The sequence below is a fragment of the Scomber scombrus genome, chromosome 6 (assembly GCF_963691925.1).
Source record: "Scomber scombrus chromosome 6, fScoSco1.1, whole genome shotgun sequence".
In the NCBI taxonomy this organism is placed as follows: Eukaryota; Metazoa; Chordata; class Actinopteri; order Scombriformes; family Scombridae; genus Scomber; species Scomber scombrus.
In genome coordinates, this window is record NC_084975.1 from 21,719,648 (window position 1) to 21,744,714 (window position 25,067).

Sequence of the window (25,067 nt, forward strand, 5' to 3'; positions counted from 1 at the left end):
AGAACACTGGCTATTTCTACATAGTTATTCTAAATGCCTGACCCCAGGTCATTTCTGGCAAAATCACACAAAACAATTTTTGGCACACAGACTAGAAGAGCCTATGTCTACATTACATGCAGCATTCTAGAGATTGAATGAGGAGAACAAGTAAGAACAAAGGAATGACTCAGAGATAAAATGTAATTTTCTGATTGTTTCACAGCAGTTATGTTCTAAAACACAAATGAACATGCCCACACTTCCTCACTAACCCTGTAGGAAGGTGCCGCATTGCTGGATTTGGTGTGAATGTAGCCTTAAATGTAACCTAGGTGTGTGAGCAGTGCTAAAATAAAGTTGACTTTGTTTCACCATCATCATATTGCAATCATTAATCTTACAGGGCCACAGAGAGATACATTTCCTCATTGCGACACATCCTGCAAACAGCTGTGTTTAAAAGAATTAAAAACAAAACAAAACGTTGCATCTTTCTTTCACTCGCTTCCAAAAAAAATGCACTTGCTAGGAATGAGATGTATGGCATGAGGTAATGGTGCTCATTGGAAATTAAGTCTTCATTCTGGGAAAACACTACCACTTTCGTCTATAGGGGCCACTAAAATCTACACAAAATGAAAGTTTGTTGTAGTAACTTTAAAGATATGGGAGATTCATGGGAAAATATTTAAACGGGGGGACATCGAGAGAGAAGCGTAAAACACAGGTAAAAAAAACAGGAGGGTTGACAGGTCTGCAGACGCCATACAGAGCATCTCTTGTTTCAAGAGGGAGGAAGTGACATTTTGAGTGAAGAGTCTGAAAACTGAAATTAAAGCAGATCATTATTTATTCATCCATTATATTTCCAGTATCTTGAATTTCATACTTGCACTAAAAGAGAGAGAAACTTAAATAGAGATAAAAAAAAGCATTTTGTTAGTACAAAATCTGTTTCTTTAAAATACAAAAACCATTTGCAATACTGTCAGAAAAAGAATATCATTTTGGCAGTACTTTTACTGTGTAAAACCAATACAAATCAGAATAATATAATTCTTTGCATCAATTAATGTTGTATACCCTTCATGTCGTTGTACTCTACCAAAGTTATGTAACTTCAGAAATAAACTTGTTGCCAAGCAAATCAGAATATGATCAGAATTTAAATTTATATGCATTTTTCTGTCCAGTTAGTTACAGTACAATGTACACTGTGCACAGCAAGAAAAAAAATGAATATATATATATTCTCTACAAGTTATCTATATTTAATACAGTCCTATCAACAAGTTAAATCATGTCATGCACAATATTGCCTCTTAGGCTGCCTTATAAGCTGCTTGTCCCTGTACAATCAATTAAGGTATTTACAAATTCAACAAATATTCTACACGTCTTTAAAGAAAAATAAAACTTGATGCAAGTTAAGAGAAAAGAAATCTTGATCCCATCTGAAGGCCCTCAAGTGTAGTTAGTACAAGTGAACACATTTTGCCTAATAGAAACTGAATAATGTACCGTATCAGCACACACACAGACACGCATACGCAATCACAGATATCTATACATTCATACACTGCAGAAATATAATCAGGTAATCTACATGATGACTGCAGAATTTGAAAATGCACCACACATGGTTTTAATAATGTTTTAGATTGATCCAATGCGGGTGAGTTTAGCTTCTTGGAGGAATCAAAGCCTGTCCTGTGTTTCAAGGCATTGGGAGGTGTCTTTAAAAAAAAAGATGACAAGAGTATATGAATTATTCCTCTCTCTACAAAGTCCTCTTCTCAAACTCATCTTATCTTCTTGTGTGTGACTTGTGCAATCCTACTACAGTCTCTGTTCCAGTAAACGAACTCTGGAAAATGACTTCAGAATGGAATCAGCGTTCGAAGACAAGGCACTACCTGCTGAAGGCGACCCAGCAGCACTGCAGGGACTGAGGCAAGCTGTCATACCCTTAGCGTTTCCCACTGGCCTTCAGATCAAGCTCAATAAGTGGAGGTCACATGCAGGGCAAAGATTATGAGGTCAAATGACATGCCATGCAGCATTTCAGCTTCATCCTTCATACTGTAGGTGCAGTTGGGGCATTCAGCAGAGTGGTGATAGATGAGGATGTATCAATGCAGTAATCCCATGCATGCTGCATGCACTGCTCCCAATAGTGAGTTTACAGACAGTTTACTTTATATATATACACTGTACATAATCTGCCGTGTGCATGGTAAATGTATGATGGAATTACACAAATGAATGACATTATTAAATACAGATTCCTGTACAAGTGTTTGTGTTGGAAAAAAAATACATGGAGTAACAGTCATTTAGACACAGATTACTATTTGAACATAGTAGATAATATAATAACCAATGACAAAAACAAATATAGTTCAGACGAGCACTGCATAATCCATAAGAGATTCTTGGTAAAAATGCAACGCTTGTTAATCTCAAAGTGTTAATTTATATATGGTTTTAGGTCATATCAGGTAATACATGCCCTGTTAAAATCAGATGTCTTGTTCTACTACTTCTTGTTTCTTTCCTGTAAATGCTGCTTTGGCTTTAATGAGCCATGGGTTTCCAAGCTTCTCCATAAAGATTTCCAAATGAAAAGGTAGATGTCTTTAATGAGTTGTCTGCATTTCATGTGTCAAATGTGGTACTGGGGAGCGACATGTGACCGTGAAGCCATGCGGTGTTGGGACATCCTTTTAAGAGAGATGTAGGGATTGAGCTTTCAGCGCAGCACCTCCTCAGTCTGTGAGACTGATTGGCTACACAAAGGAGTTCAAGGAGTTCATGGCATTTATAGGGGATGGGGCCTCCGAGCTCTCTTGGCCCTCAGCAGTGTCCCTGCTGGCACTCTTTCCGCTATATTGGCCGATAAACGAGCCATCCTCGTTGAACTGTCCGTCTTCTCCTTCCCCGTATTCAACTAAACTGTCGTCACTGTCGTCTCTCTTAACTGTCCCATTAGATGGCGTGCTGCTCCCTTTTAACGGTTTATGGTCCTCATTGTCACTGAAGGAGAAAATAACATGCAGGTGTTAAAGGTGAGATGACGTGACAGATGCAACAAGGAGATTAGTGATCACTTTTTTAGATGGAGCACTGAACTACTGATAGTTCATTTTACCACAACCTACTGTAAATTTGATAGGTCATGGTAAAGGTGTTTCGCTGATTAAAAATAATCTTCACTCATTAAAAGTGTTAACTCAACAAGCTTCCTTAAAATGTATTCTCTGCTATGCAACAGTGAACATTCCTGCACACAGCACAAGAAGCTAATTTGAATTTGGCTTGCTCCATGTCTAAAAAACGGTAGCTATGAATGATTAGTTGGTTTCCATCAGGCAACAGGGGAATAAATCTCAAGCAATGATATCCTGTTCAAATTCCCCTTGAAACCAAGTTCGTATGTTAAGTGGTAAATGTGTTGTTTGACAAAAGCATTTCCCCTCGCAAGACAGAGGTTGTGGTGAAGAACAGAAAATCCAAGGCAATGATGTGAATAAAACTTGGAAAGCAATGTTCCAGCCAAACATCCCCCATGGCAAGCATGATAATAATCACAAATTAGCAAAATGCATGAGAAAATCAGCAAAGAAAGTTTTCTTTGGATATCAGATACTCAAAAACATTCCACATACACAAGTTGAACATCAATGAGATAAGATCACAAAGCCATCACAATGAAAGGTTGCATGTTTTTGAATTTAAATGTAATAGATAATCAATCTGTAAATGAGAGCAGATAAATGCGATAATTCTATGCACTTGACATGATGAAGGCTTGATGACCAAATATTAAACTTGATGACAGCCGTGAAAACCCAGGATGCTTTTAAAGCAAGCGTTTTTCTCCACAGTGACTTGACTATTCACTGACCCTACTCACATGCTAGACTTACAGAGCAATGACCTTCAACCCCACCACCCCCCACACACACATCATCACCCTTACCTTTCCTGAGACCTACACCCTTGCGACCAGATAGGGAGATCCAGCTGATATCCCACACAACTCAACAGTCACTCCCAGAGACGATTGCACAATGCACACACTTTAGACGATTTCTTTTTTAGAAGTGTGGCACTTTAACAGGCACGTATGCTGTGCGTGTACAGTAATGTACACAGTCTGACAGACTTACAGTATGCTCCTACAGTCAAACAAGAACAGCTCAGTTGAGTTAAGTTATGCCTTTATTGACATACTGTAAGGTTTCATCTGAGCTTAATGGAAACAGCATGGATATAAAGTATACTCTCACAAAGGCACTATAATATTTGTACACTTTGCCTTGTGATGTATTGTCTACTGTGTTTTTTGGGTTGATGTCCATTGTCCTTGCAGTTTGAATAGGTCCCTCATTTTACCTTCTCAAACTACATGAGTTTCAAAAGGTAAGTCTGATGATATTCTATAGTTTTCTTATTGCTAACAAATCCCATGAAAAGACCAAAACCAACAATGAATTGATCCTACTACTGCCTGTGTGCCATAGACCTCCATAGTTGTCCAAAAACTGTTAAAAACATATCAATGTGCCATACAATAAAAATATGCACTGTAGTTTATTATAAGTAAATCCCACACACACCATATTGTTGCTGACAATAACCAATGGCACAACAAAACTGTTGCTGAAGAAGAAGTCCCCAGTAAATACACTTTTAACCACTGCTCAAGTAACATTTGCTATCAATTTTAAGAATATTTTTGTCACCTATTTTAAAAACGTAAACCGTCAATAGGAATATGGACTTAGGATAGACTATTGAGAGACAGACAGATGCATTGTTGGTTATGGTCTTTTCATGGATCTTGTTGTCAGTAACAAAAATGTAGAATATCTCCAGTCTTACCCTTTAAAAATGACTACACATATTAAAGAATGGCTGCTGGCCTGTAAAAACAGCATTAACCAACTCCAGTACACTCATTGATGATTGTTTCCCTCAAACATGCTGATAGTTTCATATTATATCCATATGCATCTATACACTGTATATCTATAAACAATAATTCAATTCAACACATTATTGCCTAGAGCAAAATTTCATATATCAGATCTCCACACCATGCATATCACATATTATATATATTCTACATATATATATCGATATGTATTTATCACAGCATAAAATCCATAGAACAGATTTGTGTATACATAATACAAAAAAGGAATATAAAATATAAAAGCAAGACCATCTTATAAATTCACTTATAAAAAAAAAACAATTTTCCAAAATGCTAGCTATACAGGAGTAAAGTGCTTCATTTTTCTTTATTCTGCGTGCGATTGGAGAAGCAGCCTAGAAACAGGATGCTAACAAGCATAGCTGGATAACTGCTGTAAGTTAGCAGGAATTCAGTGAGTTTCAATCATATCAGGGTTGTGTATGTAAGTAGCAATACACTAGGCAAAGTGTTAATACTATATCATACTGTACACATGATGTATATGAGTAGCTTATTAGTTAGAATGAGATTTGAAGCTCAGGTCAGTTTAGGATGTGTTGCAAATGAATCTAGCTTATATATTTGCTTCTTATATCAATTTTTGAAACACCAAACTCCTCATCTTGAGAACCTGAAGAATCCTGCTTCTCAAATGACACCCAAATGTCATATTGAGGACACACACAGTGTAGAGTCCAAAACAGGTAAGTGGCATGTGCCATCCAAGATGTCCCAGAACCCAGATTAAAAAAAAATCTTGTGCTTTACGGTGGTAGAAGTTCAGATGGGGGCACTTCTTGTTGTTGTTATGACTTTCTGTGATTGAAGATCCTGGGTCAGTTATTGATCAGCTGTAAGGGTTGACAGGAGGGAAGGAGTGCAAAGCTCCAGCCCAGCCAGAGTGATCAGACCTGGCCGAAAGCAGGGACGGGGCAAGGGCTGATGGGTAAAATGGGCTCTGGGGTCTCCAGAGGCTGGAGCACTTTCTCTCACCTGTATTCCCCAAAGGTACAGTCATCGTCTTTCATGGGCTGGAACTCTGGGTCTGTGTGTGCGTCCTCCTTCTCTTTTACTGAGGAGAAAACAAGCAAAATGCCATAGTGACGGAAAATAAGAGACAATTAAGATAGCTTGTGTCCTGTATTTATGTGAAATTTTATATATAGTATGGAATAGTGTAAGAAATACTTTGTATTGCCTTCATTGCTGTGTTCACTGCTGCTTATTCTTAACTGAATGTGACTGAAAGCGTATGACTGACAGCGTATTGGTGCCACCATGAAAACAAAAAGCTTGGTTTCTCGTTATAATAAGAAACTTGGGGCGATACTTCTTGTTCTTGCGAAAATTTTCAAAAAGTTTCAAAATATGTCATAAGATTAAAATGATCACTTATAATGTGACAAGGAGCTTGTTAAAATGAAAAAAGAAGAACCTGAGCATTTTTCAAGGTAGCAGCCATAAAGTAGAAAAGCTGTATTAATGCTTTCATATGCTGTCAGCGCAAAAACAAACCTATAATCTGACACTTTGTTAAAGTAAAACCTAATCTTAAAATCCTATTAAACACAATTGAATGTCGGTGAATAAAGCATTAAAGTGTGAGTTTAGATGTGACTGTGTTCATGCCAGTGCTTGTGCATTACTCACCAGGGTATTTCCCTCCCTTATTCCTCTGGATGAAGCAGATAATGAGGAGGATCAGGATGAGGAGAGCGATGGCACACATGAGGCCGATGAACCATCCCTGAGTGGCGATGTCCACCTGTCTGCTCGCCACAGCTGGCCAAAGGAGGAGACGAAGGTTTAACATTCATGACTGGACTATCTTTTCCCAGTGGGAAAGGGAAAATAGAAACAATTATAAATAATTATGTAACATGTCAGCATTAAATATCTTTTAAGCATTCTTTTAGTATCTACTTGTTACACAATTCAACTCATGAGTAGATCATGAGTGCACATTGTTACTGTAAAATACAACTTTCATGTTAGAATTGTTAGACTGAACTAATGGTATACAGTATAAACATTTGTATACAATGTAGGAAATCAATCATTCTCGCACAAATACATACACAGAGAGTCACATATAGACACAGACAATAACAGTTACACATAAACACACACAAAAGTTTACTGACGGTGATATAAGGTTAAATATTACACTAAACATATATCAAACATCATATCTATATGAGAATGATATCCGATTTCTTCAATAACCAAGCGTACAAGACTGACTTTAATTATGTTGAATTTGAACCACACAGTCATGCATACTGCTATACACTGTCTCTATACAACTACAGCACATGCCTCGCATATAAAGCGATCATGACACATCTGTTAAACCCATGCTTGACTGAGTTATAATTGCAAAACGGCACAAACTACTACACAGTCTACACACGACACAGTGCAAAGCCAGACCAGACCAAGGCCAAGGCAGAGGCGGCCGCTCGGGAACTGCCTCACCTGGGACCTCCACCACTACCTCCTTGGAGCGGTGGGGTGCCTGGTCGGAGTGACCTTTGGCCACCAAACGCACCCTATAGGAGAGGCCCTCCTTTAAGCCCTTGAGCATATAGTTCTGAGAGCCGTTCACGAGCTCTTTCTGCCACTCCTCTTGACCTTCACCTGCAGGAGGGACGTTGATGAAGAGAGGTACGTTTGAGGGAGTGAACACAACTTCAAATGGGCCACGGAGGTCAACATAGGAAACATCTACTGGCATGGTGTTATACTGCAGGTAAAGCTATCTATATTAGATTTAATTAATATAGTGTATGGGACTATGCAGTTCTATAAAAACAATTCAATCTTTGAATCAATTATACATGTGGTGATGAGCTAAATATGAAAAGTGTTTGATGATAATATGATTATGTTTTTGATAACTACATTTTCTAAATTACTGTATTCTATGATGATGATGATGATGATATCTTCTAATTTAATTCATTAAACAGTAGGTGTGAGAGAGCCATACTACATCAACATAGTGTTTTTCATCCTCACTGAAGGTGGATATAAATGGAGAGCATTTCAGTCAAAATCAATTGGCATAACAAGAATGTTTGTCTGCTCTTTATGATGTTTTCCTACACAAGCTCCTGAGAGATTGTCATGGGAAATCTAGTCAGTAACAGTTCTGGGTAATTAGCAATCCAATCGCAGACAGCCTCGTTTATCACATCTGGGTCCACGTTTGGCAGGAGCCAGCATCAACGTGACTGCCAATATTTCTGCTCACCTACACGAGCCAATAATGAAGTAGGAGTCTCTTGCCACCTCTGTGGAACTGTCAGAAATACAGTTGTGTTGCTTTGCTTACTGTTTTTTACTACGTATTCTACATAAACGTTTTTCTCCGGGCCCCAGTACTCCCAACTGATCAGGGCCCCTTCCTCTCCCATCGAGGAGTTAACGTTCCCAAAAGGACTCACAGCCGGCACTGAGCACACAAGAGAGAAGACAACCATGAAGATCTGTCTGTTGGTCAAAGGACAATCCAATAACTGCCAATTGATTTAATTGTGGTCCCATTAAATGTTCTTAGGATCACTGAATCTAGACTTCTAGCCTTACACAATAGCAGTTTCAATCAGGACACTAAGCCAGAAAACATAAGAATACACAAAGCTGATTATATAATCACATCAGGTACAAATCAGACATGTAGTGCACTAAGATCACAGCAGTATCTGTACCCTTGTGGGACGGACCGTGTGGAGGAGACGGTGCAATGGGATGAGAGGTTTGGATGCTCCCTGTAAACAATATGGATAAGGGTAAAGACCGCACAAAAACGAGAGACAAACACACAAGACTCAAACACTGTCCACACAGGCAAAGACACCATAGACACTGAAGTCAATCCACACAATTCATTGGCATGCCAAGCAAAGCCTTGTCATGCATGGGAAAAAGCATCACCAGTAGCCACCATGAAAGAAGTAAGAAGGGGTAAATGTCGCCAAAGGCACAGTTAAAAGAAAAAAAGGCAGAGTGCTTTGAAAAAACTTGTCTAGTTTTATCGTATGACATTAAAAAGACACATGTCACATAGCATCTTTATCTGTGTAGCTTTGAACTTTTCTCAGCTTTGAACTTAGCAGTGGAGCATTTTTGGCAAGCCACAGAATTTGACAGAGGCGAAGGGGAAAGTGCTCAAAAGAAGAGTAGTGCATGCCTGAGGTGGATTTTTTTTAAGCTACAGCTGTATCTGTAAAACATGCATCACTCTTGATACCATTGGTACGTGTGCCCACATCTCCATCAAGCTGTGATATTAGAGCTTGTAGAGAGAAACAGGACACACAGAAACAACAGGACAGGGGTCATTATAAGATGACCCCCTCTACCGTTACCTGTGTCACTATGTATCAGTGAGACATTCATGTGGTCATGCTGTGTAATATAGCAGTGAATTAAATATATGATCGGTCTGAGTGAGGGGTTCATGATAGCATGAGTCACCTATTGTAACAATGCAACTGGATCACACTCATGTTCCACTACACACAGGTGAGGAACTTATGTACAGTATATCATGCTTTGTAAAATGCTAAAAAAAAAAAAAAAAGATTTTATGGGAAAATGCTCATTACACTGTACACTGATAGACTAAAGAGGAACATTTTACACACACAGAACACATGACAACATCCTCCTGACTTAACAATGGGGCTACAACAAGTTATTATTTTCATTAAGCTTTTTTTTTCTTCGATTAACCTTTTAGTCTGTACAATTTCAGAAAACAGTGAAAATGCTGTGACGTGCTACCAACAGCAGAAAACCTTCTAAATTTATAATGATATAAAACAGATAAAACAGAGCTGAAATCAACAAGTGTTAAAATTTCGCTTACAAATTGTTGTGGATTTATTTGATATTGTTTGACTAAATGATTAATTGACAGCAGTATTATACAATAAACACATAAAACACAACACCAAGCTTCACAGTTAAGCAGCATTTCATTGTTTGGAGGAAAGCTTGTCCATGTAAACCAATCATATGATCAGTAGATTAATGGCATATTTGGACACTCTTACCTGCGTTCTACAGAAGTTATTGATATAAATCACCATTTATGCTCGTCTAGCTTTCAAATGGGAGGAAACATTCATGTTATTTTGGTCATTTTCTTCTAGACGTCTGCGTTTGATGACTTACCTTCGTCCATGATGGTGACAGCTTCCTGTGAAATGGCTGGACCTGCTCCCCTGTCTGTTTTCGCATTCAAATAAAACTTGTAGCGTGTGCTGTACTTGAGGTTGAACAAAGTGACTGAGGTCTCATTGGCAGGCAGGGCCAGCTCCTCCACTGGGCCCAGCTCATTGGAGTTATTGACTACAGGGGTGGAGGATGGGTGACAGAATAATGGGATGGGGTGGAAGTCGGGAAGTAGTGAGGTAAGTTGAATAGAGGTATGAGGAGGACGAGGGAGAGGGGTTGGGTCGTAGATGGGGTTTGAGTGTCAATAATGACAAAGGTGGAAGTGACAGTAATTGGACAGAGGTGGAGGGTTCAGGAATAGAAGGCAGGAATGACAAAAGTTGATTTGTTAATTTATGTTGTTTTAATCTAGGCAATATAACTTCACTAAAATGTTCTTAGACTACTCTAACCTTTTATTTTTTATTAATTTATCTCTTATAATCTGAGTTTGAACAGGATGACAGTACAACACATGAAAAAGAATGACATAACATGACAAAACTACAAACTACATGAACGAAGGTGACATTCAACACTAGGCAAAGATATAAAAGTTTAGTTAAACTCAGCGCTATGATTCATTTACTGTCTTCTAGAAAAAAAACAAAAAACACTCACCTGGCTGATATTTGAGGGTGTAGCCAGTGATGAGCCCATTGCGGTCATGAGGAGGACTCCATTCGAGGGTTAGAGAGTCCAGTTTGGGGTTGGTGATGACCAAGGAAGAAGGAGCTGCTGGCACTGCACAAAACACAAATAAAATACATGAAGTTCTCGGCAAAAGAAAATGAATTACAAAGTCATTGTAAACAAATGATTAAAGAGAAACAGCATGTAAGTGAAAGGTTGTAGAGGACTAAAGTTTATGTCCAATTTTAACAGTTAATGTAGTATTAATTGACAATAATTTGAGGTTTAAAAGAGATTTTATAATGTACTTGTCCAGTCCATGATGGATAACATCAACGGCGAAGTTTTATTACTAAATTGTTAAATTTTAATATCTACCTTGGTAGCTCAGCTTAGTATTATCCAGTTTGCTGAACATTTGATTTTAAGGTACCCGATATGGACATGCATTACGTGTCAAGTGTTTGAGTTACAGGTGGAAAATTAATATATCATGTTCAACCATTCATAATCTGAAATTTACATTTACAATACAGTTACAATACATACTTGTGCAGAATTGTTTGGTAGAAGTTTTAATTTTTTGTTTTTTGTCACAGATTGTGGATTTGATATTTAGGATGATGTGGTCATGGTTGCTGGGTGACAAGCATACAAATAAAATCTGATGTTTGAGCCTCACTGTACAGACTGGATTAATGAGCAGAGTTTGATACAAGTTAGATATTATTTTTTCATCTGCTGAAAGTGGAAAGTTTCTCTGTGCTCACCTTAAATGTGAGCTTAAGGCGTGTATGTATGATTATAATTTGTCATATCACAACTAGTTTGAAGTCAATCGCAGTCCACTAAATGACCAATTAATTACTCCAAGCAGAAAACGTTTATGTGTCTTAAAGTCTGCTGATATGAAAGAAAGAGTAAGATGGACAGTTCCTTCTCTTACCTCCTTCAGGTGTCTCAAACTGCTGGGTGGGGCTCGCAGGGCCCTCTCCCTTGCCGTTAAAAACCTTGACGTTGAATGAGTAGAGACTAAAAGCATGTAAACCAGGCAGCATGCCATGGGTGTGGTTTCCACTGAATGTCAGGATCTGCTTCTCTACATGATGGGGGTTATGTTTGTGCAGGCTGCGCTCTCTCCAGTAGTACACCTACAAAACAGAGTTAGTTTACAGTACATTTTTTGACGTTGGTGGGATTGCTGTACCTGTCACACTGCATGTGGTAATAAAGTACCTTATATCCTTTGAGATATCCCCGAATCAATTTATGGGGTACAGCATCCCAGTGCACCTCTACCAGAGTGCTGTTCAGTACAACGACGTGCACATTTTCTGGAGCTGCGACTGGTACTGTACAATAGACAAGGAGCACAACACAACAGCTGAGTACAACAGGAAACATACTGAGTAAATGTTAAAGGATACACAGTGAATTTGCAGCCACAGGCTCTTGTGCACAGTACATTTTGTAAAGGTCTAAAGAGTCCAAATAACTTACAGTCCTCTCCTGAGTAGCCGTGGGAAATAGCAGGCTCAGGTCCAGAGCCATGGTCATTCACAGCCTGAACTTTTAGCTCATATGGAACAAACGTGGGCGTTCCAGACACCACAAACTTGGAGTTGTTGGCTACAGTCACTGCCGTCCACTCACTGTCTATCGACTTCTGCCTCCACATCACTTTATAGTGAAGTCCTGGACCGTTAGATTGGAGGCCTGACAGTGGCTGCAGAAGACAAAGTCTTATATTTAACTAGTTGTTCAATAGCTGCAGAAGATGACTGCTTGCAAATTGTGTTGTATATGGTTTTTGGTGATTAATAAAATCAGAGAGGAAAGCAAGAACAAAAGAACAGTCAATAACAAAATCCCGCTTCACAACAAAAGCATCATTTCATGTTTCATGGTTCTCCCTGGACAACAGTAAATGCCTCAGGATGAAAACAGATAGTCTTGTATTGCTTTATTACCTTCCATGAGATTACAAGATTGTTATGTTCGGTTCCATGTCCCTGTACACCTGTCGGATTCTCGTCTGGAGCTAAAAATATATTGAGAAAGACAAAATGAAAAGTTATGCCAAGGAACGCTTTTCCCTGTGGATCAGATCAACAGCGATTTCCCTCTGAAATGAGACATCCAACAACCAATAATCTCCCTTTAAAATGTTTATTTACAACACATAAGACAATTTGCTCTTAAAAAATATCAACAGATTTATCTAAGTATTTTTTTAAAGGATATAGGCAGACTATAATATATATTTATGTTTATATCAGCTGAGCGACTACCTGCAGGGTCCGTCTTAAACGTCCTGGAGGAGAAGCTGGGACGGCTGAAACCCACAGAATTGAGAGCCAAGACTCTGAAGATGTAGTGGACGTAGGGGGACAGTTTAAGGTGAGCTGTAGTCTTGGTTCCAGGGACCTCAGTAAGATTATGCCAGTGACCTCGATGGTGGAGTGAGTCTTCATACTGGATCAGAAATTCTGTGTGGAAAAATACGTGTGAAGATTATCTAACTCAAAACTCAAAAAGCATAGTTTCTTAAAAAAAAACCTATTTCCAGCAGTGCTTTGAGGCTTCAAGGAAATCATGAATTAAGTCTGTAGTATCTAAATGTTTTGTAAAACAATGAGTATTTAAAACATGCTGACCATATTAATAGACAGTGGAGAAACGGCTTATGCTGAAGAAGTGGTTTGATACACTTCTGTTGATGTTTCGGTACTCCTGCTGTTAAAACTTACCATAAAAAACTACAATACATTTTGCAGACTATATTATGGATTGATCAAAATTATGGAGGTTCAAGTTTTAAAGATTATTCTGATTTATTCACACTGCCTTCCCAAGCAGAAGGAAGTGTAGAAGGAACACACACACACACACACACACACTAAAGACATACTCTGAATAGGACTGTTATGTTCATCCCCAGGGGTCCAAGTGAGCTGAACGCTCCTCTTTTTCTGGTCTGTCAGCTCTAGGTCAGTTGGGGGGTCGGGTCGCTCTGGGGGAGATACAGCACAGAATGCAACATGATCAACACACCAGTTTGGGATGACATTCATGCCGTCTTGTATAAACATTTATAAAATGAGTAAGGTTCATGCCACAAGAACATGTAGCACAAGCAAGAGAGGATATGTGGTTACATTTATTTGTGTCTGTGATACTAGAATAACAATAAATATGTTGGTTCAGCCAAGTACAATTTTCAGTTTCTTTACATGCTCTGTTGAGGATGTTATTTACCCTATGATACGCATGCAGACACTGCATCATGCATACGAAATGACTGTGACACCCTACTTGAGCATCATCCGTAATCACTCTGCATGAAATAGAGTCTCAGGCTCACTAGAGAAGCTAAATTGCTCACACTTTGGAATTGTTATGATAAAGCGGAATGCATGCATGGAATAAATGAGTGATGAGGAAATGGTGTATTTAAAAAAGTTCCCAAGCGGTGCAATGGGGAGATGTCTGCTTTAAAAAATATCTCTGCATTCAAATGAGAGTGGAATTTGCCTCCATTTGCCTAAATGTTTAATGTTTACATCAGTGCTTTAATGCATCCAAACTATGCATTTTTACTAAAATGAATAAACACCACAATTTATTGCAAAAGCTTACAAAAAAACACCTGAAACACAAAAGAAATTAATGTTGAAATCAAAGTTGAAAATACAAATGTAAAGACGCTCAGTGATTGTCAAAAAAAAACAATATCTTCAGGCCATAACATGCTTAACTTAACGGAAACATTCAACAAACAACAGAAGCCCATGTCAGCAGAGCACATCTGGATGCTCATGTGCTGCAGGTTTACCGTAGACAACAGCTGGTGTTGGTGTGGCCTCTGCCAGGTGCGAGCACAGGAGTAAAAGAGGGAGTTTAGTGGTCAGTCATCCAGAAGAAAACAAAGAAGATTATCTGGCTTGCTAAGAAGGCAACAATCAAATATTCATGCTGCTGACATGATAGCTGACTAAATCCCCTCCGACCCTCTTAAGTCACTCTCGCGCAATTAACCTTGAAGGGCTGAAAGGAAATCTGTTGAGTAATTATTGGACAGATTCACTTTTCTGGGAAGACCTGAGGTAGAGAAAGGTTCCACTTTAATAATTTGTGAGTTTGTTTAATGCATCAGTGAAAATGAGCTCCAGTAAAGTGGTACATACCGATAACAGTGAGCTCAGCACTGGCTGAATCATGGTCCAGAGTGGTGTTCACGATGCATGTGTACACTCCTGCATCATTCTCTGTCACATCAGTGATGGTGAGGCTCTCAGAGTCTAAAATCAATCTGTAGAAAAAAAGCATGTATACAGTTCAGTAACATCAGATTCTATGAAGTTATTTAATCCCTGTCAGCACAAAAAAGAGGCATTACTGATGAAACCCAAACATCATACACAATAACAGTAAAACCGTGTTATATCTCATGCAGAGAGACAGCAAAAGCAGGGTTAACGCTATACAAAATCAGACGTGGACGACGAAGAAGTGGGCAACATCTCTGACCTCTCATCATCAGGCAGCTCTCCATCGTCTTTGAGCCAGTTCATGGTGGGGACGAGGGAAGAGTCGTGTTTCACCTTACACTCAAACACCACAGACCTGCCCCTCTGAATCACTTTGTACTCTGGCTGCTTCAGGATTCGGGTTGGTTCTGATTGGAAGGGACGGAAAAAAAGTCAGGTGAAGTTTAAACTGTATAACTTTATAGAATGAAATCCCTAACGGAAAAAATTGTATTTTCTTAATTGATCAATTAATAATTTAGTTGATAAAATATTTAATATTTAAACTTAGACGAAGGTGATATCATAAAATTGTGACTTTTGAAATCCCAGTATTCAAATTTACATTTTAGTCACAAATAATTTGTATTCATTTTTATTATTATTTTTTGTGTGTGTGTGTCGTCTTGCCAGTGTACAATATAGTTTTCTGTTGATCGTTGTTTACATGATGTATCCTTTTAAAGAGACCTCTGATAAACACTTCATGCAGAAACAAGTTGGCAGCCCATTGATTGTAAAAAACAATTCACCACCACAAAATTCTATGTGAGGTGATGCTTCTGCTATTTTTGACTGAACTTGTCAGACATCACACTGTAATATCACTGTGTGTAAATAGTCAGGTGTGTGCACACTCTCACCTTTGACCTCCAGGTAGACGTGATTCTCAAAGATGCCAAGGATGTTTCTGGCCACGCAGGTGTATTTGCCACTGTTTCGGGCCTGTGCTACATTAATCTCTAAAGTCCCGTTGTCGTGCATGTTGTACATTTCTCCATCCAGGGTGCCGGACCGACTGTCTTTGAACCTGAGACAGAGAGGCAGCAGCTTTAAGCTTTTGAAGAAACATAAAACAACACTTAAAGCCCTGTTAAAAGTTCATTAACTTACCATGTTATTTTAGGGATGGGCGACCCGAAGGAAGCGCAGTCCATCAGGACCCGGTGATTTTTGATGACTTTGTAGACTACGTTAGATGGTGTCAGCACTCTGGGCGGCTCCGCTGCAGTGAGGCAGCAGCAATAATTGCGATGTTATTACACCCCAGAAATCAATGTAAACGGAAAACAACATTCAAATATAAATGGATCACTGCTCATGTATAAAAAACTTACAGAGGACATTGACAAAGGCGTTGGACAGGAGGTAGCCGTACTCATTGGAGACATTACACTGGTAGACAGCGCTAGATCCAGTCTGTACATCTGTGAATATGATGGTGTCATCCTCCACCTTTCTGCTGAGGTCCTTAGGGGAATCTGTTCATGGACAGTAGAGGTTATAGATGTAACTATTGCTCTGTACATCTTATAGAGAAGCTTCTGTAGGATTAAACATGCTGACAGGGTATCACAACTTTACTACTTTTTCAGTATTGATCACAGAAAGGCTGTTGAAAACGGTCAAGTACCGAAAGCTGGCACTGAATGCTGGGTCAGATTTTTCTGTTTACTTATTCTTTGATCAGATAATTCTTCATTTCAATCATAGTTTTGGTCATATTACCTTGTATTTTAAGTTATTTTAACCTCTTGTATTGCATTGTATAATCTTTAATGGTTTCTTTTTATTAAAGCATAAAGCATATAATTTTGGGAAAAAACACCAATTTGCTTTCTTGCCACGATTTAGAGAGGGAGATTGATATCATTCTCATAGGCCAAATATGAAGCCATAGCTAACAGCTGATTAGCTTAAGCCTTGCATAAAGATTAGCAACAGGGGGAGACAGGTAGCCTAGCTTTACCACAGGTAACAAAATTACTAACCAACATGTTATATCTTCTTTGTTCAATCTGTACAAAAACTGAAGTGTAAAAATGACAAGTTGTGGTTTAACAAGGAGCCATGGGTGCAGTGACTTGCAGGAGTCTCTCTGCTGGTTGCCTGGCCATCGCATGATGTGTGATGACAAGACTTTTGTGAAGAAAGTGAATAAATGTATTTCCCAAAATGTTTAATTATCAGTGCTTTGAGAGATAATTTTTTCTTGTTTTTTGGAGGCAAAAACATTGAGTTTGGAGAAAAACATCTCAATATTCTTCAGTTTAAGTTGGAAAAAAGTATTGTCGTATTTATAAAAAAAAATCCACCCCACAGAGATACATACATTGGTGCTTTACAGTACCAATGTATATGCAAATCTGTAAATGGAAAAAAAGCTGTTTCATCTAATGAAATTAAACAATGCTCAGCTTATATGAAAATGAATTAAGCCCTTTAGACTGGAAAATTAGTTTCAGTTAGAGGGACATGGTGTACTTACTCTCTATGGAGATGCCATTCATTGCCCAGGTGATGGAGGGCTTGGGTGTGCCACTGGCCCTGCAGGTCAGCACACCGTTCTCTCCTGGAGCTAGGACAAGGTTTCTGGGAGCACCACTGATCCAATATGGAGAGGCTGAGAATAGAGCAGAGCACAGCAGAAGGCTGGAGAATTAATCACTGAGCACACTGCCCTGTTGGCATCTGTGCATAAATCAATTATGAGATGCAGGAAGAGGGAGAGCGATAAGACAGAAAGAAAGAGTGACTGTGGCCTGATGGGACAGACTACTCTGCGTTTCATCACAAACACACCTTTGACTGTGACACGGATGGTGTGGTGAACTGAGCCAAGACGATTCTTGGCCATGCAGCGGTACTCTCCTGCATCCGATTCAGACACATCCACAATACGCAGGGTCTTCTGATAGTACAGGAAGGATGTGCGCTTGGCCGGGAATTCGCCGCTCACTTTGGTCCAGGATATATTAGGGGTGGGCCTAGATTCAAAGAGGAAGAGAGGGAAGAGACGAATACAAAGAGTGATGATGACACTCCAGCAGATGGGCACTTGAGGGATTTGGGACTGAAGAAGTGGCGGATTCTTTTACTTACAGTCCTTCGGCAATACACTCCATCTCCAGCACCTGTCCTCTCAACACCATCTTGGAGCTGGAGGGGCCATATGGGATGAGGAAGGTTGGCCTCCTCTCATCAACTGGGTCTTCTGCAATTACATGCAAGTAAAGTTATTACATCTCCTCTGCAACACCCCATAACACAGGGAAGTCCTTTCACATTCACACACCTGCCTTAACTGCATCCTGCAATGGATTTGCAGCACACAGGCATTAAGCCACATCATTGCAGATACTATTCTCATATTTTATAGTTAGATGTAAATTTTATAGCTGTGTTGTATTTTATTGCCCTGTTTTCTCTGGGTGTTTATTGCCAATTAACTGCCCTCTGGGATTATAATAGAGCCTCAAATGAATATAATGTACAAAGATTTGGGAATCAGAGGAATGAAAATCAGCTTTCTGCCACTAAATTGGCAAATGAGTAATCTGCTCAACTATCTACTAGAGTAGATTTTATGATGATGGTGATGAGGATAAACATCCCTGCGTGCAAACAGTTTGATGAGAATCAGACTGCTTGCTGATTCAGGTGTGGCATTTCACGGGCATGCCATTTAGACAAAGAAAAAAACTGAAGCTCTTTTAAACAAGAAGAAATGAAATGAGATGAAAATCATTGGTGACAGGAAGATTAACAAGTATGTGCGCTCTAAAACTAGGCGGGGTGGCAGGGAAAGCGTGATTTTGAAAATTAAGACCAAAAATTAAGCTGAAGTTTGAGAGAGGCAAGGGAAACGAAAAAGGATTAATTAAACATTTTAGAAGTTAAAAAGTCACGTTTTGATCAAATTAATTGTTAATCATCATTGAGAGAGTAATTTATCATTCCTTTCAATTACGAAGTAATTAATTTTCTTCATAATTTAACCAATTTGTGATTCATTATTTCAAAGCTCTGTTGTCATTTTCAAGATTGTACAGATGTTTTTACATGTTTATTTTAAACAATCAGTTCAGTCAGTAATGTAATAATCATGCAGAGCTCATTTAAGGCATTAATAGGAGGAAGTTATTAGTTAAGAAAAGGTTTTTGATTGGAAAGAGCAGGAGTGACAGAGGGATAGAGAATTAACATGGAGTCTTGGGTTTGAGGGTTAGTGTTAGTGGGTAAAGGCTACAGTTTGGAGCTTTAGGTTGGGGTAAACACTAGGGGGTGACAGATCTCACCGCTAAAGAAATCAGTTATATTGTGAAAAGCCTTGGATTTTTGGGTTGAAGGGTTGGTGTTAGTGGGTAGAAGCGAGAGTTTGGAGCTCTAGGTTGGAGGGGTTAACACTAGGGGGTGCCAAAACTCACCACTAAATAAATCAGTGTCATTGTAAAAAGCTGCCATTGTGTCATTGATTGCATCCACTGTAACAGAAAATTAAACACGGCACAAGTTTAAATTAATCAGGCACATGGACATCAGGCACATGCTTTGACAACTTAACATGAGAATGTTCAAAATTAAAACTGCCAGAAAAAAAAACAAAAAAAACAACAACAAATAAAACAACAACAAAACAACTTGACTTTTTTTGATGACTAAAAAGTCACAAATGTGTAATGATCGTCACAAAACTGTAGTGGGAACAGTCCACTGTCATGTTTACTGCAAAGGCTAGACTGAATGAGAGCCGTCTTTGTTGTTGGTAGAGAGCGCGTATACAGAACGTCTCATAGAAGTAATAAAATGAACGCATGCTTGGCAGATAGTAGAAAGAGCCTTGATAGCTCTGACAATATGTCTTTTCAGCTGGATGACAACCACTGGCGTCTCTGAGGATTGAATCAGATATAGGAAATGCCGTTTTCCTCCTACACAGTCATACTAGCACATACTACTGTAAATGAACCGTCTCTTATGCACACCACACACATACACACACACACACACACAGACTCAATCACATCATTCTATTTGTCTCAGTTATGCTAGCTGCATTTGCCTTCCATTATCTCATTTTCTTCTGACGACACACAGAGTCAGACTTACGGTTGAGGACCTTGACGGTGATGGGTTGTTTCTGCTGGATGGTTTGTGTGTATGGGAAGCGGGCGTAGCAGATGTAGTCATTCCTGGAATCCTCTCGGAGTACATTAGAGAAGTACAGGTCTCCACTCAGAGACTGGGACACTCTGCTGCTCTGAGGAAGCCTCTGGAAGACTGAGGTGTACAGCAATTTCAATAAATGCATGTTAAATGTGGTATAGGCTGTCTCCTTTGAAAGGTGAAGTCATCAGAATAAAGAAAACACAGAGTAATGTCCTTCATTAGTTTTCATTGAAACAACTTTTTGTTGAAGACATAGTCTCTAACTGCAGTGTGTTTTGTTGATTATCCAAAACAACAGGGATATAGTTTCTGGAAAGACTTGCTGTAATTGAGGGCCACTGATAGTTATCCAATCACCTTTACTGCACTGAGGTGTAGGCATGAACCTCAGAAGCTATCAGAAGATTTCTCAAAACTTGAACAAATTAAACACAACCCTGAGACTTAAAGTTCATTATTGATCATGATCATATCTTCCTCAGAAATGTAAATAAGATACAATTAAGAGCTCGAGAACAGCAACCGAGTGGTTCTTGTGGTGAGATTGTTTTGTCATCTGTTGTTTCCAAAGTCAAGAATTAACATTCAGTCTCAACTTTTAAGGCAACATTGACAACAAGTCCATCAAAATGGGGAATCTGCTGAGGGAAAATAAAAATTCTTATCAAAATTGTCTGCATGGCTATACAGTACACTATAAGATGTATTAAAGCTCCTATTTGGGTGAACAGAACCTTTCAAATGAATACTATTGTCTAACTTACTATAATGGTAAGCAGTAAATGACATTAATAAACTAATGAATGTACAAAGGCTGACATTGGCAGTGGCACAGTTGTGTTTCTCAACATTAAGACCACATTACCCATAATCCCCATGTCACAAATTGTTACAATTATTTATACTTTTAATATTAAAGTCTAAAAACTTAATGTTAATATAATGTGCATATTAAAATACCACACACAGGGCTTTAACTCTTTTCACAGCAGTCAGTTTTGTCACACACTGTGTTATAATGTGTACATGTATGCAGCTAAAACATCATTTTCCATGACTGAAGCACTCACTGTTGTCCATCCAGAAAATAACTGGAGGAGGAAGGCCGGCTGGGGGTCGACACGGCAGCACTAAGGACACACCTTCCTGAACAACGATTGGCTGAATCTTCTCCTTTGACCACAAAGGGGACCCTGGAAAAAACACACACATCATTGGATGAGTAGTCTCATAATTAGGCATGAAATATGGGTTGCTAATGGACTGTCGTTGGCGTGGTGACAGGTGACCAGGCGAGATGAGAGGGATGATGCCTTACTGAATTACAATGTGCAAGAGGAAAAATACAAAAGGGATATTCAGCTCTAGCTCTAGTTTCGTGCTGCTTTCTCCATGCAACCTTTACCTTTCAGCAGTGCTCTTAAGATGGAAAATGCAACTTAATTGTTGAAAAAAGAAAAAAAATTGATGTCCATATTATGAAAGATATGAATGGCATAAAAAAATGGAAAAAAAGCAAAATGAAATGTAGAAAATGATCTTACTGGACTGTAGTACAACGATGTTGTTTGAAACAGCGGCTCCATGTTTGTTCCTTGCTGTGCACTGGTACGTCCCTTCGTAATCTTCAGCCTTAACTCTGCTGATGTCCACCACCAGAGTCCCAGAGTGGGGCTTCGTAGTCACGTTGGGGTCCTGCTCTATGTCATAGTGGGTCCCATTTCTCGTCCAGGAGAAACTATGAGAGCAGCCAAAGCAGTGTCACAACATTGTAGCTAATATTCACTGATATTATAGCTATTGTGTTATGATAATCTGCTGAAGTGCACAACCACCATTTGCAGTGTGCTGTAATACAGGGTTGGGCTTAAGAAGGTAATGTTACAGGACTAGTTTAACCTTTGGGAAATGTTGGCCTTTCTGCAGGCAGTTACACGATCAATACCAATCACATGTCTGTCAAGTTAATATGAAGCTATGGCCATGGTTAGCTTAGTTAAGCTCAGTTTAAGGAGTGGAAGCAGATCATTTGCTTCAGCCAACCTGGTTATGTTCAAAGTTAACTAAATCCACCTACCAGTGCAACAACAACTGGATGTTTATTACACTTTGGTCTTTAAACGGATTCAACAAACAAAGATTTCATGTAATATGTTAATTAGGGAGCTTCGGAGTTGGTGGTAGGTTTTGGACAGAGCCAAGCTAGCTGTATCCATCTGTTTCCAGTCTTTGCCAAGCTAAGTTAACCTGCTCTTGGCTTAACTTTGTATTTAAGGTACAGACATGAGCTTAATATGAATCAAGAGAATGTCTGTGGCATACATATATATGTATATATATATGTACTTCTATCCTTTTAAGGAGTTTTTTTTGGTAAACCTTGAGAATAAAGAGTTTTTGGCAAAGTAAAAACAATCTGGCCAGTTCTCATTCCCTCCGTACATTTGATTTTACTTCTAACACAATTACTATTAAATAGTAACATGGTAGATTTAGGTGCGCAAACTTCTTGCCAATCTTCACTTCTTCAAAAGGGTGTTAGATGTTAGAATTACGTCAAGGTGAGGTAAGGGTTAAGAGCTACATTGCTGTCTCATTACCAACTTCTTATTTTTTATTCTACATGGGCAAGGCAATGTTTAGACCATAAACAGTCTTCCTGTGGTTGAGTATTTAGGGATATGTTCCTTCCAAGCATAGAAATACAAACCTACGTGTGTGAACACAGTGTTGGTGAAAGCAAATTAAGTAGGTGTTAAACTAAGATGAATAAAGGACTGAGGGTTGCATAATTTGAAACAAAAGATTCAACCTGCATAAGCTAAAGTCAGCCTCTGGCAAGGACAGCATGTGAGGAAAAAATGAGCCACTGCTATTTATTATTAAGTTTTTTATACAGAATTTCTGCAGACTTCCTGTCAGCTGCAGTGTCTAACTGATATTAAACAGGTGGTGGTTGGATCCACACATAGTACAGTATGCAGTATCACCATCAAGAATGCAAAATAATGGTTCACAGATTCCTACCTGGGATGAGGTTTCCCCTTCGCATCACAGTGGATTATAATGTTCTCCCGTGGGTCGATGATGTAATCCTTGTGGGATTGGTGAGTTATAGTCGGTGGCTGCGGCACTAAAAGCGATCAGAGAGAGGGTGCTATTCAATCATGACCTTTACTGCATATCTAAGCTTTTTTCTGTTGCTGTATTGACCATGCAAGCAGTCATTACCAATCACATGTGGACTTATCACGCTGAATCAAACCAGATGGCTGTTTGCTGACAGACACAAAAAAAGCTCTTACCACATGTGCAACAGCAAAAAGGCATGCAGAACACTCAGGTACATTTCACTTTATTGTAATGAGCCAATGCTTAATGCATTCCCATCAGTGCTGGGGAGATAACTAATGGACTATGACAAAACAAATGAAATGTGAACTCATGCTGTTTGCAATAAGGCTCTATGGAAAATGCTATGCCACTGCAGAAACACGCAGAAAAAAACAAGAAAAAAGAAAGATCACTGCATGCAACACATCCACTGCAAGTCACACTCAGCATTTTGTAACATAAAAAAGCCAAAATGTAATTCAAAAATATGATAAAATATAACCCTTAAAGCACAACAAAAGAGCTACTGTAGCACAACCTCTCGGGTAAATTCACACTACTTTCAGACTTACATCCTTCCAGAACTGTTTCCAGCAAGAATCAGCAAACAAGAAAAAAACAATGTGACAGTAAAGAGAACCAGACATTAGTGTTTAAAAATAAATCTTCCTGCATAATTTCTGCTTCAAAACATGGTTTGGACAAGGCCAGTTCCCAGTTGAGGAATGCCAGTCTCCTGTGTTGAATGGCTCCAACCAAACAATATGTAGAAGATCTACAGAGGCGCCACAATGACATCATGCTGTGGAGCTGGAAGTCAAAACAGTCTTTATTTTCCACATCAGTCACATCGAGGAACACTTTGTCGAACAGTGTTTGCTTTACAATACCAAGGCAACAAAATATAAAGAGTCTCCCATATTAAGGGTTTAGAAAACGAGAATCTAACCGTACTAAAGGTAGATATATAGATAGATTATATATCTATGGAGAGATAGAATGAATGTGGTACTGTCGAGCAGTGTTGAATACGATTATTTTCTGACTTTAAAGCTACTTCAGGAGAAATACAAGGGGAAAAGGAGGAGTTAAAGTCAACTTTTATCAACTAAACTCTCATTGCGAGAAAACTAGGGCTGCAACAAATGGTTATTATCATTATAAACTGTCGATTATTTTCTTAATTAATTTATTAATGGCTGTTTCTATAGAAATAGGGAAAATATCCATTAACATTTCCTGGACCCTAAGTTTAAATATTAAATTCAACATTCCAAAAATCATACATATTCAGCTTGCTTTCATTTATAACAAAGAAAAAATGCAAATCCTCACATTTGAGGCTGCAACCAGGAAATGTTGAAAAGTAAAAAAAGACTGAATGAATCAATTATCTACTATTGACTAATACATTAATCGATTTGTGTTTCAACAATAGATAAAACTGAGACCTGACATCAGCTGATTTGAATATTTGAATGTGTTGTTTGGAGTGTGATCTGTTGCCTTACGGTCTAGTGGCACCTCCAGCGCGCCGGCGAGGTGACCCAAGAACAGCACCAGCAATGCTGCATCCATCCTCCTCCTCTCCATCATCGGTGTGTGACGCAAAGGTCTGCCCCCAAATACAGCGAAGCGCCGCCTCTCTG

The 25,067-nt window shown here is 38.9% G+C and overlaps 1 protein-coding gene across 9 annotated transcripts; it reads right to left on the reverse strand.

Annotated features, from left to right (window-relative positions):
- Positions 1-2,771: 2,771 nt before the first annotated feature.
- LOC133982340 (neuronal cell adhesion molecule-like) lies at positions 2,772-25,014 on the reverse strand. 9 transcript variants are annotated; one of them, XM_062421350.1, is made up of 28 exons: positions 24,930-25,014; positions 23,332-23,437; positions 21,849-22,042; positions 21,375-21,497; positions 20,245-20,415; positions 19,563-19,619; positions 18,238-18,349; positions 17,938-18,122; positions 17,624-17,758; positions 16,473-16,616; positions 16,249-16,360; positions 15,999-16,165; positions 15,356-15,503; positions 15,013-15,137; positions 14,661-14,690; positions 13,737-13,838; positions 13,117-13,314; positions 12,796-12,866; positions 12,326-12,551; positions 12,062-12,177; positions 11,772-11,976; positions 10,814-10,936; positions 10,151-10,327; positions 8,304-8,423; positions 7,445-7,606; positions 6,617-6,748; positions 5,960-6,038; positions 2,772-3,018 (listed from the first exon to the last, which is right to left on the reverse strand). In XM_062421350.1, the coding sequence occupies exons 1-28, from the start codon at positions 25,012-25,014 to the stop codon at positions 2,772-2,774; spliced, it is 3,852 nt and encodes a 1,283-aa protein (XP_062277334.1). The 9 variants fall into 9 exon arrangements, with proteins under 9 accessions (XP_062277334.1, XP_062277338.1, XP_062277335.1 ...); XM_062421354.1 differs by lacking the exons at positions 7,445-7,606; positions 8,304-8,423 and adding an exon at positions 3,965-3,976 and having other exon boundaries at positions 24,930-25,011; XM_062421351.1 differs by lacking the exon at positions 8,304-8,423 and having other exon boundaries at positions 7,445-7,657; positions 24,930-25,011.
- Between the last annotated feature and the right edge of the window lie 53 nt (positions 25,015-25,067).